The sequence below is a fragment of the Theropithecus gelada genome, chromosome 11 (genome assembly GCF_003255815.1).
Source record: "Theropithecus gelada isolate Dixy chromosome 11, Tgel_1.0, whole genome shotgun sequence".
NCBI classification, from domain to species: Eukaryota; Metazoa; Chordata; class Mammalia; order Primates; family Cercopithecidae; genus Theropithecus; species Theropithecus gelada.
Window position 1 is genome coordinate 80677710 of NC_037679.1, and position 18671 is coordinate 80696380.

The 18671-nt window shown below is 51.3% G+C and overlaps 1 protein-coding gene across 4 annotated transcripts in view; it reads right to left on the reverse strand.

The window, feature by feature from the left end:
• KDM2B (lysine demethylase 2B) overlaps nucleotides 1-18671 on the reverse strand; it is a 153659-nt gene that overhangs the window by 68565 nt on the left and 66423 nt on the right. For all 4 annotated transcript variants that reach the window (XM_025401372.1, XM_025401375.1, XM_025401373.1 and 1 more), the window contains exons 10-11: nucleotides 16444-16570; nucleotides 12772-13244 (exon numbers count right to left, since the gene is read on the reverse strand). In XM_025401372.1, the coding sequence (XP_025257157.1) occupies nucleotides 12772-13244; nucleotides 16444-16570 (600 nt within the window). The remainder of the gene's footprint in view (nucleotides 1-12771; nucleotides 13245-16443; nucleotides 16571-18671) is intronic.

The following is an 18671-nucleotide window of genomic DNA, read 5'->3' on the forward strand; positions in this document are numbered from 1 at the left end:
ATACATTTTGAAGCAGGGTCTTGCTCTGTTGCCCAGGCTGGAGTGCAGTGGTGCCATCACAACTCAAGTGACCCTTCCACCTCAGCCTCCCAGGTAGCTGGGACTACAGGTGCCCACCACCACGTCCAGGTAATTTTTTGTAGAGATGGGATCTTGCCATGTGGCCTGGGCTGATCTCAAAACTCTTGACCTCAAGCAGTCAGCCCACCTCAGCCTCCCAAAGTGATGGGATTACAGGCATGAACCACTGTGCTCAGCCTCGCATTTTTGAAAAATAATAATTAGGCTGGGCACGGTGGCTCACACCTGTAATCCCAGCACTTTGGGAGGCCAAGGTGGGTGGATCACGAGGTCAGAAGTTCAAGAGCAGCCTGGCCAATATGGTGAAGCCCCGTGTCTACTAAAATTACAAAAATTAGCCAGGTGTGGTGGCGGGTGCCTGTAATTCCAGCTACTCAGGAGGCTGAAGCAGAAGAATCGCTTGAACCCGGGAGGCAGAGGTTGCAATGAGCCGAGATCATGCCACTGCACTCCAACCTGAGCAACAGAGTGAAACTCCATCTCAAAAAATAAAATAAAATGTAGAATGGAATGGAATGGAATGGAATGGAATGGAATGGAATGGAATAGAATAGAATAGACTAGGAGGGGGCACTAGGGCAAAGGATTCTCATTTCATTATTTCTTTTAATAATCCATATGAGGCCGGGTGCAGTGGCTCATGCCTGTAATCCCAGCACTTTGGGAGGCCGAGACAGGCGGATCACCTGAGGTCAGGAGTTTTGAGACCAGCCTCACCAACATGGAGAAACCCTGTCTCTACTAAAAGTACAAAATCAGCCTGGCGTGGTGGCACATGCCTGTAATCCCAGCTACTTGGAAGGCTGAGGCAGAAGAATCGCTTGAACCTGGGAGGTGGAGGTTGCAATGAGCTGAAATCATGCCTTTGCACTCCCAACTGGGCAACAAAGCAAGACTCCGTCTCAAAAAAAAATAAAAATGAAAATAAAAAATAATCCATAGGAATTTTGCACCCTCTTCCACAAGCATCAGTGCTGATTTGTTCTAATAATAATGTATCCAGCCAGGTGCAGTGGCTCAGGACTGTAATCTCAGCACTTCAGGAGGCCAAGGCAGGTGGATCACGTGAGGCCAGGAGTTAGACCAGCCTGAGCAACACGGAGAAACCCCATCACTATTAAAACTACAAAAATTAGCCAGATGTGGTGGTGTGTGCCTGTGGTCCCAGCTACCTGGGAGGCTGAGGCAGGAGGATCACTTGAATCCAGGAGGCAGAGGCTGTAGTGGGCCGAGACCGTGCCACTGCACTCCAATCTAAGAAACAGAGTGAGACTTTGTCTCAAAATAAATAAATAAATAAATAGTTTTCCTCTCTCTAAAAAATCACGAAGAACAAACGAGCTTTCCAGAAATATGCTCCAGGTTTAGCCAGAGACTTCCCATTCCCCCTTGCATGTGGGTCCCAAATGGCTGGGGGAGAAGACCGTCATTTCCACAGGGCATTTCAGCCACTTACTCCAATCCCAAACTTTAGGATTGAGTAACAAATTCAAGATGTAACCAGGCCGGGCGCGGTGGCTCAAGCCTGTAATCCCAGCACTTTGGGAGGCCGAGACGGGCGGATCACGAGGTCAGGAGATCGAGACCATCCTGGCTGACACGGTGAAACCCCGTCTCTACTAAAAAAATACAAAAAACTAGCCGGGCGAGGTGGCGGGCGCCTGTAGTCCCAGCTACTCGGGAGGCTGAGGCAGGAGAATGGCGTGAACCCGGGAGGCGGAGCTTGCAGTGAGCTGAGATCCGGCCACTGCACTCCAGCCTGGGCGACAGAGCGAGACTCTGTCTGAAAAAAAAAAAAAAAAAAAGATGTAACCAGACTGGGACAATAGGGAATGGTGAGGCCTGTGACAAATTAGAGAACACACGGCCCGTTTAAAAAGGGGGAATGCTACCCAACTCCAGCTTACCTCCTATGGGGATGAAAGGCCCACTAGACCTTTACTTTTTCAGAAGAAATCAAAGATGCAGAGTTTTATTTGAAATCTCTGCATTTTTAAATGTTAGCAACTAACTAAAACTTAAAAAAAAAACCACGGTGAGTGACACATCCGTGTGCTGGTTCGGCCCATGGGCCACCAACTTGCAAACATGGCTCTGCATATGACTGAAAGTAATGCCCACCCCCCTTTGTTTTGAGTTTCCTTCTTAAATGTCTTACCATTTCTTGTCATTTCAATATCAGATTGGAGTCTAACTCACAAGCCCTGAGGTAGAGGCCTCTTTAGAGGGAGATTAGTTACAAAAAGTTATTACTGCAGTTCAAAGTACTAGACATAATTAATAAATTAATAACAATAAATAATATATTTTAAAAGACTCTGTTTCAAAAAAACAGAGAGTTGCCCAGGCTTGAGTGCTGCGGCGTGATCACAGCTCACCACAGCCTCGAACTCCTGGGCTCGAGCAATTCTCCCACCTCAGCTTCCCAAGTAGTTGGGATAAGAAAGCACCATCATGCCCAATTAATTTTTTAGTAGAGATAGGTTCTTGCTATGTTGCCCAGGCTGGTCTCAAATTCCTACGGTCAGCTGATCCTCTGGACTCCTAAAGTGCTGAGATTACAGGTGTGTGAGCCACCACACCCACTCGATAATTTTTTTTTTTTTTTTTTTTTTGAGACGGAGTCTTGCTCTGTCGCCTGGGCTAGAGTGCAGTGGCGTGATCTCGGCTCACTGCAACCTCTGCCTCCCCAGTTCCATCGATTCCCTGCCTCAGCCTCCTGGGGAGCTGGGATTACAGGCACACACCACCGTGCCCAGCTAATTTTTGTTTTTTTTTTTTTTTTTCCAGTAGAGACAGGTTTCACCGTGTTGGCCAGGCTGGTCTTGAACTCCTGACCTCAGGCGATCCACCTACCTCGGCCTCCCAAAGTGCTGGGATTACAGTCGTGAGCCACCGTGCCCGGCCAATACTTTTTAAAATTGCAATTGTTATTGGTAAGCCTGGGCAATATAGCAAGACCCCATCTCTACAAAAAAACTTTAAAACTTAGCTGGGCATGGTGGTATGTGCCCATAGTCCTAGCTTCTTGGGGAGATTGAGGTGTGAGGATTGCTTGAGCCCAGGAGTTTGAGGCTGCAGTGAGCTATGATCACACAACTACACTCCAACCTGGGAGAAAGAGGGAGACTCTGTCTCTAAATAATAATAATGGCCAGGTGCGGTGGCTCACGCCTGTAATCCCAGCACTTTGAGAGGTCAAGGTGGGCAAATCACCTGAGGTCAGGAGTTCAAGACCAGCCTGGCCAACATGATGAAACCCCGTCTCTATTAAAAGTACAAAAAAATTAGCCAGGCATGGTAGCACGTGTCTGTGGTCTCAGCTGCTCGGGAGACTGAGGCAGGAGAATCACTTGAACCCAGGAGGCAGAAGTTACAATGAGCCAAGATTGCACCACTGCACTCTGGCCTGGGTGACAGAACGAGACTCCAACTCAAAAAAATAATAATTAATTACTTAACAATAATTAAAAATAAAAAGAATTTTCCCCAAGTGCCCTGAGCCTAGGATCTCACGCTCATGCCTCCCGTTTCCCTGTGTGTGTGGCCCCCTGTGGCCACCAGGGGGCGCCCTGGGCTCTGTCCCTCAGGGAAGAATTTTCATTTGTGTATGACAGGCTGCGGGAAAAGATTATTCTAATTGGAGATTTCATCTCTGAGAAATAGGTTGTGCTGGAGGGAATCATGTCACTGGCTTCCCTAGGCCCTGCTTGAATTTATACACTCCCTGGGGCTCTCGGAAGCACAGATACAAGGAAGGCTGGGGGCCCTCACCAGCTCAGCCCCCTAAGGGTTACACCCTACACGCCGCTCCCCTCCGAAAGTCCAGGGCAGGCTTTGGAAGAGAAAGATCAAGCCGGCCGGGCGCGGTGCCTCAAGCCTGTAATCCCAGCACTTTGGGAGGCCGAGACGGGTGGATCACGAGGTCAGGAGATCGAGACCATCGTGACTAACCGGTGACACCCCGTCTCTACTAAAAAAACACACACACAAAAAAACTAGCGGGCGAGGTGGCGGGCGCCTGTAGTCCCAGCTACTCGGGAGGCTGAGGCAGGAGAATGGCGTAAACCCGGGAGGCGGAGCTTGCAGTGAGCTGAGATCCGGCCACTGCACTCCAGCCTGGGCGACAAAGCAAGACTCCGTCTCAAAAAAAAAAAAAAAAGAAAGATCAAGCCTTGGGGCCCTTTCTGCTGGAAACTGCCCCGTACTGGACCTCACGAGATAACCACAGACAAGGGATGGCTGGGCCTGGGCGGCCCCTTATGCCAATTTGTCTCAAAGAGCTTAATTAGTTAACAGCGGATTCGGGTCCCACTGCTCCCTAAGCTGGGGCTTTAACAATCACAAACTCCCTCCATGCCGTGACTAAAAATATCCCACTGTGAAAATAAGGCAGGCATCAGGGAAGAATCGCCATCCACTGGCCGACAAGGGAGGTGCGGCTTGGGGAACTCCTGCTCTGGGGAACCAGCATCCTCCGGGGTGACCCCTTCCGCGGGGAAAGAGACCCGCCAGGCGTCAAGGTACCTGGGGTCTCTCAAGTACCCTCCCTCCATCTCAGCCCAACCGTCTGTGAAAACCCATCTGAAGTAGCTTGAATTGTGTCCCAAAAATTATGTGTTCAGGTAGGGCACCGTGGCTCCCAGCACTTTGGAAGGCGGAGGAGGGCGGATCACTTGAGGCCAGGAGTTCAAGACCAGCCTGGCCAACATGGTGAGACCCCATCTCTACTGAAAATACAAAAGTTAGCCAGGCATGGTGGCACATGCCCGTAGTCCCAGCTACTCAGGAGGATGAGGCAGAATTGCTTGAACCCAGGGAACAGGGGTTGTGGTGACACGGTATCACACCATTGAACTCCAGCCTGGGCAACGGAGCAAGATTCCGTCTCAAAAAAAAATTTTTTTTTCAAGGTGAAATAATCCTGAATTTAGGGTAGACCCTAAATCCAATGTCTAGTGTCTTTATGATAAGAGAGATTTGGACAGAGACACAAAGAAGAAATCCACAAGAAAATGAAGGCAGAGACTGGAGTGATGCAGCCACAGCCAGCGAACACCAGAAGCTGTCAGAAACTGGAGGAGGCCCAGAAGGATTCTCTTCTAGAGGCTTTAGAGCAAGCACAGCCCTGCTGACTCTTTTAGTTCTGATTCTGACCCCCAGGACTATTAAATAACATACTTGGTTTTTAATTTTTTTTATTTATTTATTTTTTGGAGACAGAGTCTTGCTCTGTCGCCCAGGCTGGAGTGCAGCAGCACGATCTCAGCTCACTGCAACCTCTGCCTCCCAGGTTCAAGCGATTCTCCTGTCTCAGCCTCCAGAGTAACTGGGATAACAGGCGCGCACCACCACGCCTACCTAATTTTTTTATATTTTCAGTAGAGATGGTGTTTTACCATGTTGACCAGGCTGGTCTTGAACTCTTGACCTCCTGATCCGCCCACGTTGGCCTCCCAAAGTGCTGAGATTATAGGCGTGAGCCACCGTGCCTAGCCAAAAGTGTGATGATTTTTAAAAGCCAACCACGCTGGTCATCTGGGCTTTACACCTCACTGTTCTATAAGTCAGTAAGACCCAGGGGAGGCCACGTCAACAAGCAGATGCGTTCCAGGTGGGGAACTGACAACCCCAAGAGAAAAAAGCTGTGAACACCTTCCACGGTCATGGGTTTCACAGGCTGGCACATTTGACCTGCACCAGCCTGTTTTCATTCTATGATGTCTGAAATTTTTGGCTCTAGTTTGCTGAGCTATTAAAGGCCCTGTGCTAAAGGTGTCACCTCACTGAGTCCTCATGACCACGACGCTGTATTCCAAGTACTGCATTCCCCAAGAGCATTCAGCTTGGTTAACAGATGGCACAGGGATTTCGGTCTGATGCAGAACTTTTGGTCTTCAAAGAACACCTGGCCACACAGTGGTTCACACCTGTAATCCCAGCACTTTGGGAGGCCGAGAAAGGCAGATCGCTTGAGGCCAGGCGTTAGAGACTAGCCTGGCCAACATGGCGAAACCCTGCCTCTACTAAAATACAAGAATTAGGTGGGCGTGGTGGCGCATGCCTGTAATCCCAGCTACTTGGGAGTCTGAGGCAGGAGAATCACTTGAACCTGGGAGGTGAAGGTTGCAGTGAGCTGAGACAGGGTCTCAGTAAATCCTCCTGCATCAGACTTTCAAGTAGCTGGGGCCACAGGCGCACGCCACTACACCTGGCTAATTTTTTGTTCCTTTTGTTTTGTTTTGTTTTCGTAGAGTCGGGGTCTCACTATGTTGCCCAGGGTGGCCTCAAACTCCTGAGCTCCAGCCACCCTCCCACTCTGGCCTCCCAAAGGGCTGGGATGACAGATGTGAGTCACTGTGCCAAGCCTAAGCAGCAATCTTTAACCTGGAGGGGGCATGAGGGGGCTGCTGAGAGGTGAGAAGGGGGAAGGAAAGAGAAAGGGCAGCGGAAGTGTGGGTAGCTGGCCAAAGCCAGTCTGACTCACCTTTGGCTGCAACCTATGTTCATGGCTTCATTGTTCCTTAAAGTAATTCAATGACATAGGTCTCCGCTGTTATGCCCATATCACAGTGAGGACACTGCAGTTTCACGGAAGGGTCAGCATTTCAGAATGGCCAAGAATCACAGAATCTGGTCCCCAGGAGGACAAAGCACATCCTCATTTTACATACAGGTAAACAGAAAGGTGGACTGGCTTGCCCAAGGCCACACAGTGAGTAGCTCAGAGCAGAAACCAAACTTGAACTCCAGGGTCTCCTGCGTCCTGAGTTCTTGTCCATCTCATACAGGCCAATATCTTGGCACCTCCATCACAGTAAGTGTCTATATTTATTTCTCATTGATGTTGAGACAGGGTCTCTGTCTGATGCAATCACAGCTCACTGTAGCCTCCACCTCCTGGGCTCAAATGATCCTCCTGCCTCAGCCCTCTAACACTACACAGTCTCCCAGGTAGAGGTGCACACCACTATACCTGGCTAATTTTTTATTTTTTTATAGAGATAGGATCTTGTTATGTTGCCAAAGTTGGTCTCAAACTCCTGAGCTCAACCAATCCTCCTGCCTTGGTCTCCCAAAGTGCTGGCATTATAGGCATAAACAACATAGCAAGACATAGTCTCCACAAATAACTAAAAAATTAGCTGGGAGTAGTGGCATATGCCTGTAGTCCCAGCTACTTGGGAGGCTGAGATGGGAGGATTGCTTGAGCCTCGGGGGTTGAGGCTGCAGTGAGCTATGACTGTGCCACTGTACTCCAGGCTGGGTGACAGAGTGAGACCCTCATCTCAAAAACAAACCAAAACCTACATTACAATGAAATATCTAGAATAAGTAAATCCACAGGACAGAAAGCAGATTCGCAGTGAAGAGGGTATGGGACATGGCAGCTCTTAGGTACGGGATTGTCTGCAGTGATAAAAAGGTTCTGGAATAAGATAGTGGTGGTGGCTGCACACGACTGTGAATTGTTGGCCGGGCACAGTGGCTCATGCCTGCAATCCCAGCACTTCGAGAGGCCAAGCCAAGATGATTACCTGAGGCCAAGAGTTGAAGACCAGCATGGCCAACATAATGAAACCCCATCTCTACTAAAAATATAAAAACTAGCCAGGTGTGGTGGCACATGCCTGTAATTCCAGCGACTCGGGAGGCTGAGGCATGAGAATCACTTGAATCCAGGAGGCAGAGGTTGCAGTAAGCTGAGATCATACCACTGCACTCCAGCCTAGGCAACAGAGTGAGGCTGTGTCTCAAAAAAGAAAAACAAAACAAAACAAACAAAAAAAACAACCAAAATTGTGACTGTACCTAAGGCCACTGATTTGGACACTTTAACATGGTTAAAATGGTAAGTTCTGTAATGTGTGTCTTACCACAATTTAAAACATACATCATACAAAGCTGTCCAACCACCTGAGCCCAGGGGCTCAAGATGAGACTGGGCAACACAGTGAGACCTCCGTCTCTACAAAAAATATAAAATAGCCAGACGTGGTGATGCACACCTATAGTCCCAGATACAGGAGAGGCTGAGGTGGGAGGATCATCTAAGCCCAGGAGGTCGAGGCTGCAATGAGCTGTGATCATGCCACTGCACTCTAGCTTTGGTGACAGAGTAAGACTGTCTCAAAATGTAAAAACAACAAAATCACACAAATGAAAGAACAAATGGGTTTTTAGTATAAGCCAAAACCTAGCCATCTAAGGACTGAGTTGAACTGGGGGCTGTCTCCAATCACCAGGGCACTAGTTACCCTGAGCCACCACAAGCAGCAGCCTCTGAGGTCCCAGGAAAGAGCCCCTCTTCCTGAAACACAAGCCAAAGATCCTAGCAGGTCAGTCATCAAGCGGAAACCACCACAGCCCAGAAACATGAATCCCTCAGCGGCAGTGGGGGAGCTGGGCATCAGCTCTGAACTGTCTCAGACCCACATTCCTGAGCTGTGTTTTATTTTTTGGCCAAAGCAAAAGAATCCCCCAACAACAGAAAAGAGAGAACAAGGCAATGGCGCGTGCAGCTGGGGAGAACGGGCGGCCCACCCTCTGGGGCAGCACTCCCAACCTGAAAGTCAGTACTGGGTTCAAAATCGGTTTTTTGGCCAGGCGCGGTGGCTCAAGCCTGTAATCCCAGCACTTTGGGAGGCCGAGACGGGCGGATCACGAGGTCAGGAGATCGAGACCATCCTGGCTAACACGGTGAAACCCCATCTCTACTAAAAAATACAAAAAACTAGCCGAGCAAGGTGGTGGGCGCCTCCCAGCTACTCAGGAGGCTGAGGCAGGAGAATGGCATAAACCCGGGAGGCAGAGCTTGCAGTGAGCTGAGATCTGGCCACTGTACTCCAGCCCGGGCGACAGAGCGAGACTCCGTCTCAAAAAAATAAAAAATAAAATAAAATAAATTTAAAAATAAAAAATCGGGTTTTTTTGTTTTTTTTAATTTTTTTGAGACACGGTCTTGTTCTGTCTCCCAGGCTGGAGTGCAGTGGCGCACTCGGCTCACTGCAGCCTGGAACTCCTGGGCTCCAGTGAGCCTCCTGCCTCAGGCGCGCACCACCACACCTGGCTAACTTTTGTTTTTGTACAGATGGGGTCTCACTATGTTGCCCAGACTGGTCTCAAACTCCTGGGCTCATGTGATTGGCCTTCTAAAATGTTAGGATTACAGGTGTGAGCCACTGCACCAGGCCTCAAAATTTTTTCTGGGTCTCCAGGGAGAGTGAAGGGCTGATGCCTGTCAAACCAATCAGAAACTCTCCTGCTCTGGACGAGGTGACGGCACCCACGGCCCCCGGCAAGCACTTGGCCACACGACATTTAGAGACACGAGCAGCGGCCCCAGCATTCACGGGACCCTCAGGAGGCCTGTGCACCTAATTAACAAGCTCTTCAGCCTGAAAACAGCCTCATTAGACAAGGCTCAACTAAACATCTCTAAAGTCAGGTAAGTTCAATAAACGAGCTAAGTGACTAGGTTATATGAAAAAGACAGCCTGGGCAACATAGGAGACTCCATCTCTACAAAAATTACAGAACAGGCCGGGGGCGGTGGCTCAAGCCTGTAATCCCAGCACTTTGGGAGGCCGAGTCGGGCGGATCACGACGTCAGGAGATCGAGACCATCCTGGCTAACCCGGTGAAACCCCGTCTCTACTAAAAAAATACAAAAAACTAGCTGGGCGAGGTGGCGGGCACCTGTAGTCCCAGCTACTCGGGAGGCTGAGGCAGGAGAATGGCGTGAACCCGGGAGGCGGAGCTTGCAGTGAGCTGAGATCCGGCCACCGCACTCCAGCCTGGGCGACAGAGCGAGACTCCGTCTCAAAAGAAAAAAAAATTACAGAACAATTAGCCAGGTATGGTAGCATGCCCATGGCCCCAGCTACTCAGGAGGCAGGGGTAGGACAATCACTTGAACCCAGGAGGCAGAGGTTGCAGTGAACCGAGATCATGTCACTGCACTTCAGCCTGGGCAACACAGCAAGACTCTGTCTCAAAAAAAAAAAAAAAAGAAAGAAAGAAAAACTAGTGACACTCAGGGAGGCAGAGGGAAGTTTAGTGGTGGGGACTGGAGCATATGGGGTCCGCTGCTAATTACTTCCTGCTGATTGTAGCCATTCAGGAACATGAGCCAGGAGACCTAGGATATTTCATTTTTATTTATTTATTTATTTAGAGACAGAGTCTCACTGTGTTGCCCAGGCTGGAGTGCAGTGGTGCAATCTCGGCTCACTGCAACCCCTGCCTCCTAGGTTCAAGTGATTCTCCCACCCCAGCCTCCCTAGTAGCTGGGATTACAGGTGTGTGCCACCACACCCCGGCTAATTTTTGTATTTTTTTGGTAGAGACAGGGTTTCACCATGTTGGCCAGGCTGGTCTCAAACTCCTGACCTCAACTGATCCGCCCGCCTTGGTCTCCCAAAGTGCTGCGATTACAGGCGTGAGCCACCATGCCTGGCCAAGCCAGGATATTTTATAAGAGGCTCCAGATTTGTTTAACGTTGGGAACTAATTACAAAAATCCATTTAATCCTGTGCAGGCCAGATGCGATGCCCGGAGGCTGGGTTTGCCCAGGGGCTGCAGATTTGCAGCTTTCATCCCAGGTTGCATGATTTGTAAATAAAACCCACACAATCACCTCAATATCTTCTCCCTAAATTTGGGATTGCCTCTTGAGAGGAAGAAAATCGCTTTCTCTACAGCCACCAAAAGAGTGGCGCATAGGCTGGGCGCGGTGGCTCAAGCCTGTAATCCCAGCACTTTGGGAGGCCGAGATGGGCAGATCACGAGGTCAGAAGATCGAGACCATCCTGGCTAACACGGTGAAACCCCATCTCTACTAAAAAATACAAAAAACTAGCCGGGCTCGGTGGTGGGCGCCTGTAGTCCCAGCTACTCGGGAGGCTGAGGCAGGAGAATGGCATGAACCCGGGAGGTGGAGCTTGCAGTGAGCTGAGATCGCGCCACTGCACTCCAGCCTGGGCGGCAGAGCAAGACTCCGTCTTAAAAAAAAAAAAAGAGAGTGGCGCATAGACTCTCCCACTGAACAGCAACCAGACCCTAGAGTAAGTTACTTAAGCTCTCTACGTCAATTTACTTATCTGTAAAATAGGGATAGTCAAAGTACTACAAGGCCGGGCACGGTGGCTCACGCCTATAATCCTAACACTTTGGGAGGCTGAGGAGGCAGCAGATCACGAGGTCAGGAGTTCAAGACCAGCCTGGCCAACATGGTGAAACCCCGTCTCTACTAAAAATATAAAAATTAGCCGGGCATGGTGGCGGGCACCTGTAATCCCAGCTACTCGAGAGGCTGAGGTAGGAGAATCGCTTGAACCCGGGAGGCGGAGGTTGCAGTGAGCAGAGATTGCGCCACTGCACTCCAGCCTGGGCAACAGAGCAAGACTCTGTCTCAAAAAAAAAAAGTACTCCAAAGGGTTGTTGGAAGGTTTCAGTGTGTTTGTACTAGAAAAACACCCCCAAGAGCACCAAGTCATTGAGATGCCTCATTTCATATTATCACGAGCTGCCCGTGATTCCCCTGTGAGGAAGGAGGACGTCTGGGCTGCTTGCACTTTTTCTAACCCCTACCCCAGGCCTCCTCTACATCATCAAAGGGTCTAGGGTAAGTCCAGCCTCAGGCCAATCAGGTAGGTAGAGGCTAGGGATAGGAGGAGCCAAGTTTCATCCCTAGGAGGACATCTGTTCCCAGAACCAGCAACACCACACAGAAATAGATCAGAGAGACAAAGATGCTTTTGCAGGCAAAAATAGGCTAGGCCAGGCACAGTGGCTCATGCCTGTAATCCCAGCACCTTGGGAAGCTGAGGTGGGAGGATCACTTGAGCCCAGTAGTTTGAGACCAGCCTGGGCAATGTGGTGAGACCCCATCTCTACAAAAAAATTAAAAATTAGCTGACCATGGTGGCATGCACCTGTAGTCCCAGCTACTTGGGAGGCTGAGGCAGGAGGATCACTTGAGCCTGGGAGGTCGAGGCTGCAGTGAGCCAAGCTCGTCACTGCATTCCAGCTTGTGCAACAGAGTAACACCCTGTCTGTCTCAATAGTAAGTAAGTAAGTAAATAAATAAATAAATAAATAAATAAATAAATAAAGTAAAAAAGGCTTTCCAAAAGCATGGAAAGACATTTCTTCTTCAGATTAGTATGGTTGTTTTGGGTTTTTTTTCAGGCAGGGTCTTGCTCTGTTGCCCAGGCTGGAGTGCAGTGGTGAGACCATGGCTCCCTACAGCAGTGACCTCCTGGAATCAAGCAATCCTCTCTCCTCAGCCTCCCAAGTAGCTGGGACTACAGGCATGTGCTACCATGCCTGGCTAAGTTTTCTTTTTTTTTTTTTTTTTTTAAGTAGAGACAGGGTTTCACCATGTTGGCCAGGCTGGTCTTGAACTCCTGACTTCAAGTGATCTGCCCGCTTCAGCCTCCCGAAGTGTTAGGATTACAGGTGTGAGCCACCGCACCCACCCTCTGCAGCTCTTAATGGTCACCTCTGCTTGGACACCCTACATAGGCTTTTGTGGACTGAGGCCCCCAGAAGCCCTCTCCCGGCGCCCGCCCAATGCTCAGAGCAATCTGCACAGAGCCACCATGAGCTGAGCTGCACCTGTCACACTGAACAGGACCTGCCCAGCCCTCCTCGGCCGCCCAGCCCCAGATGCCACTCCTGCCCACCTTCACACCCTCCAGGAGTGCCTGGGGGTCCTCGATGCCCTCGGGGACACACTTCTTGTTCTCCGGGAGGGATTCCAGTTTCTCCACCAGAGCTTTCAGGCCCTTCAGTTCAAACTCGGTGAGATGGGTCCATTTAGCAGAGACCTCTGTGGCGGGAGAGCCAGTGGGGGTCTTGGGGTAGTCTACGGGCAACGTGGTGGACTTCACGCTCTCCTCTGACTCGTTAGACAAAGTCCTTTTGAGGAACCGCAGGGCAGGTGCTTTGGGCTTTTTCCCGAGGGCCTCCTGGTCCTCGGAGGGCATGCTGGTGGGTGAAGCGGAGCCATCGGTGGGCGGTTTGGGTGCCCTGTCCCTGCCCTCGCCCTCCTCGTCCTTCTCCTCCTCCTCCTGAGGCTGCTGATCACAGGCCTCCTCCTCCATCTCCAGCCAGGAATCCGAAGAGAAGCCGTCTATGCTGGGCTTCCTTGGGGCATCTGTGGGGGAAGGGTCACAGGAAAGACCGAGGTGACGCCTAACTGCCTGCCAAGGTCTTTGGAACTTCCACTCGCCAAAAGTCCCCTTTACTCCATAGATCCAGCTTCTCTGACAATCCTAATGGTCAGTACCTCCAGCCTCTGGAAAGACCGTGCTGGATGCAGGTTCAGATCCCTACCCTGCTGCTTCCCAGCTGTGTATACCCACATGGGTTGCCTCGCCTCTCTGAACACTGGCACTTTATTTATTTATATAAAGACAGTCTCGCTCAGTCGCCCAGGCTGGACTGTAGTGGCACTATCTCAGCTCATTGCAACCTCTGCCTCCCGGATTCAAGTGATCCTCCTGCTGGTGCACCCACCACACTCAGCCAGTTTTTTTTAAGCTTTTTTTGTGGAGATGAGGTCTCACTATACTGCCCAGGCTGGTACCTGGCACTTTACTTTTTGTTTTTTTGTTTTTTTGAGATGGAGTCTCGCTCTGTCACCCAGGCTGGAGCGCAGTGGCCGGATCTCAGCTCACTGCAAGCTCCGCCTCCCGGGTTTACACCATTCTCCTGCCTCAGCCTCCCGAGTAGCTGGGACTACAGGCGCTCGCCACCTTGCCTGGCTAGTTTTTTGTATTTTTTTTTTTTTTTAGTAGAGACGGGGTTTCACCGGGTTAGCCAGGATGGTCTCGATCTCCTGACCTCGTGATCCGCCCGTCTCAGCCTCCCAAAGTGCTGGGATTACAGGCTTGAGCCACCGCGCCCGGCCTACTTTTTAATGTCTAAAAATAAGTCGAGCCTGGGTGCAGTGGTTCACACCTGTAATCCCTATACTTTGGGGGGCCTACGCGGGTGGATTGCTTGAGCCCAGGAGTTTGAGACCAGCCTGAGAAACATAGCGAAACCCCATCTCTACAAAAACTACACAAATTAGCTGGGTGTGATGATGTGCACTTGTAGTCCCAGCTACTTGGGAGGCTGAGATGGGAGGATCACTTGAGCCCGGGAGGTGGAGGCTGCAGTGAGTCATGAATGCGCCATTGCACTCCAACCTGGGCGACAGAGCAAGGCCCTGTCTCAAATAATAACTAATAATAGTACTAAAATAAAATAAAAACAAGTCTAAGAGAGCATTTATTATATGATTCAACTCATGTGAAATATCCCGGACAGGCGACGTCTATAGGGACAGAAAGTAGATGAGTTGCCTAGGGCTGGGGAAGGAGCGAGGAGGGGAGATAGAGACAACAGCTAAAGGGTACGGGTTTCTTTCTTTTTTTTTTTTGAGACAGAGTCTCGCTCTGTCGCCCAGGCTGGAGTGTAGTGGTGTGATCTCAGTTCACTGCAACCTCCACCTCCTGGGTTCAAGGGATTCTCCTGCCTCGGCCTCCCGAGTAGCTGGGATTACAGGTGCACCACCACACCCAGCTGATTTTTGTGTTTTTTAGTAGTGACGGGGTTTCACCATGTTGGTCAGGCTGGTCGCGAACTCCTAACCTCAGGGATCCACCCGCCGTGGCCTCCCAAAGTGCTGGGATTATAGGCGTGAGCCACCGCGCCCGGCCCTGGCCCTAGGTTTCTTTTCGTGGTGATGAAAATGTGAAATTGACTGCAGCAGTGGCTGCATGTATCTGTGAATAGACTGAAAACCACTGGATTCTACACTTGCAATGGTGAATTGTGTGATACAGGAACGATATCCCAATAGGGCTGTTTAAAAACTGGAAGGCAAAGGAAACATCCTCAGAAGGCCGTGGTGTGGAGGACACAGGTACCCCGGGCACAGGCAGTGGCACACAGCGGCTCTGGATGGAGAGGGTGTCTCCCTCACGTTGTCCCTTCTCATTGGCAGATGGACTGGGAGAGTCAGAGGGAAAACAGTGGCAAGAAAACATAAGGAAGATGTGGGTACTGATTACCCAACCACCACCTCGAGATTTCCTCCTGTGCCTGTGAATGGAATGTTCTTCTTCTGTCCTACATATCCAAGTGAGAGAACCAACCCTCGGCTTCCCGGCCTGGGGACTGCAGACACTCAGACAGCCTCTCGCTCTCCCCAGCCTCTGTCCCTGGGGGATCGTGGAGTTACTGCGATCATAGCGGCTCTCACGCTATTTCAGGATCATTTCCCTTCTCTCCTACCAGGCTGGGAGCTCCAGAAGGGCAGGTTGTAGGGTTTCGGGACTTTCCAACCCCCGATTGTCACATCATTGGGCGGGAATGAGGCTCGCAACAGACCTCACAGGCAAAGACTTCCCAGTGATGGCCCCAGAGGAAACACTGGTTCCCCATCATACGCCCAGCCTGGAACCCCTGAACGTCATTAGGGATGGGGCATAAGGGAAGGCACAGAAGAGGCTTACTGTAAAGGGGGAAAAAAAAGAATCTAAAAATCCTAGAGGCTGCAGGAAAAATTGTGCAGACCCTCAAGGAGATGGACTAGTGTCTCATCTTTCTATCCCCTGGTTAAAAAAAAAAAAAAAAAAAAATGCTTTGTCTGAGATGCTGCAGACTCTACATCATCCAGGAAAACCCCTGCACGACAACAGCTCAGACATAGTCGAGAGGAATCACGTTCTTCCTCTAGATTGCTGGTCGGGGCTTGCAGTCACAGCCAGATGCAACTTCAGAGCGGGCGTCTGTGAGTCAAGATTCAAGGGCAGAGCCGTGTTGGGGGAATGATGTCTCTTTAAGCACTGGCAGCAGGACAGGGCGCTGCAGCGGCTCCAAACACTCTCTCCTGTTCCTCCAGGCCTGCACCACCTGCCCTGGTCACCCCTCCTGCTGCCTCAAAGACGGCCTTGGGTTTTCGGGGACTGGCTGCATCTCACAGGACTGCTCTTAACATAGATAAAAACCCAACCTCCGGTGCAAGAGGAAAAATCAGCTGGTGTCCACGTAGGAGCCAAAAGAACAAGGATTCTCTGCTCTGTGGGGTGATCCTGTTTTAGCAGCCAAGCCCGGGGCGGCCCCAACCTGCATCTGCACAGCCATGGGCTGGAGGCCACACACGTGACTCTTTTGGGGATCCGAGTTCATTTTCTTGGACTCTGTATTCCAGGTGGGAAACTGACAAGAATGGCTTCCCCTGAGGGGTTCCTAGGATTCTGCCCAATACACTGATTCAACGAATCCCCAGATCGCAGGGAATGTGAGATGATTTCTGCCCCAGCTGTGCAGCCGAGGCCGTGGGCTCCCTCCGGTTCACTCACCAATAAGCATCGACTCCCTCTGGTATTCCTGAGTGAGGTGGGAGCGCTGGGTCACACAGTACACGTATCTCTCCAGGACATACCAGCACATCTCATAGTAGAAGGGGTAACGGAATTTGGGCTGCACCTGAAAACAAAGACGCAGGCAGGCAGAGGTCAGTTTCCAGAGGGCGCAGGGGGAAGGAGGGAGAGAAGTGCGGGGCAGGCTCCCTGCGGGTGAGGGTCACTGTCGTCATCTTAGCGAGAGCATGGATGGTGGGGGGAGAAATGGTGGGGAGCTGGAAGCGGGATGCCGGCAGCATGCACAAATGAGGCGGAGGACAAGGCCCGCATGAGCGCCTCATCTCAAAGGTCCCTGAGCTGCACGCCCCGGAGGTTGGATGGGCGCCACTTGGTGCTCCTGTGAGATGCAGAAAAACAGAATTCTCCCCTGAGCTGCCTGCAGAGTGTGTGGGCACCTGCAGGTGGGAGCCGCTGCCTGATCCTAGCTACTACAGACATAGGTTCCTACTTGTTTCTGAAAATTCCTGCACAGATTCTGCTGTTCCTCCCTCCCGCTTAAAAACCAGAAATCAACTCCCAAGCCTTACCCATTTGCAGACAGGTTATGGAGCCTCCTCCTGCTCTTTGGGAGGGAGGCCAGGCCAGTGGACCAATGAGAGTGAGGGGGTGTGGCCTCGCCTACCTCCAGGGGTGGGGCCTTGCAGGGGTCCACCTCCTGCTCCTCCCCACACCCACCTGGCACTGCCCAACCTGCAGGGCCACAAGGGCTCCCTCAGACACAGGACCCAGGTATGACCTGAGACCATCGTGATGCTGAGCTGAGGGAGACACATCAGGTCTGGAGCAGGAGATTCCTTTTGTCTCACCTCCCTTTTATAAAAATAGCGAGGGTCTCACTCTGTCACCCAGGCTGGAGTGCAGTGGCACGATCATGGCTCACTCAGCCTCGACCTCCTGGGCTCAAGCGACCCTCCTGCCTCAGCCCTGTGAGTAGCTGGGACTGCAGGCGCGCACCACCACGCCTGGCTGGGGTTTTTTGTGTTTTTTGCAGAGATGGGGTTTACCATGTTGCTGGCTGGTTGTTTATCATAGAAGAGGAAGTAAAGGTGGAGACAGCTTTGTGTACTAGAACTGTCAAAAGGCCTGAGCCCCGGGAGATTCCACAGGGGGCAGTTCAGGGTCCGTACAGGTGAGATGTCACTGAAAGATGGGAAGGAAGTAACGTCACTGATGGCCCCAACACAAGGATGGAACGAGGTCCCTGGCACCCATACGGGGCCTCTCCTGCAGAGGCCACACGACGGTCTCACACGCCCACACTCACACCTTGCTCCCTGGCTCTCTTGTCAAGGGGGAGAGCTAGAGAGCCGTCCTTCCCTCCCTGATCTTATGCAAACTCAGGGAGTTGGATGGTGAACAATAACCGTCTCCCACCTTCTAGTCACATTGCCCTGCCCCTAATATCTTCACTCCCCTAATCTCACTCTCCCATCCCCTCATTCACACTCTCCTAACCCCCAATCACACTCTCCACCCTCTCTAATCACACTCCCCAACCCCCTAATCACACTCTCCCACTGTCCCCAAATCATACTTCCCAACCCCTAATTACACTCCCCAACCCCTATTCACACTCCCCACCCGCAATCACACTCCCCACCCCCTCTAATCACAGTCCCCACCCCCAATCACACTCCCCACCTTCCTATTCACACTCCCCGTCCCCTCTAATCACACTCCCCATCCCCAATCACACTCCCTACTCCCAATCACACTCCCCCCCCCCTCAAACTCCCCACCCCCCAATCACACTCCCCACCCCAATCACACTCTTCACCCCCTCTAATCACACTCCCCACATTCCTATTCACACTCCCCATCCCCTCTAATCACACTCCCCACCCCAATCACACTCACCACCCCCTCTAATCACACTCCCCACCCCCAATCACACTCCCCAACCCATCAAACTCCTCACCCCCAATCACACTCTCCAACCCCTCTAATCACACTCCCCACTCAATCACACTCCCCACCCCATCAAACTCCCCACCCCCCCAATCACACTCTCCAACCCCTCTAATCACACTCCCCACCCTCCTATTCACACTCCCCACCCAATCACACTCCCCACCCCATCACACTCCCCATTCCCGTAATCACACTCCCCATCCCCCAATCACACTCCCCATCCCCCACACTCCCCACTCCCTAATCACACCCCC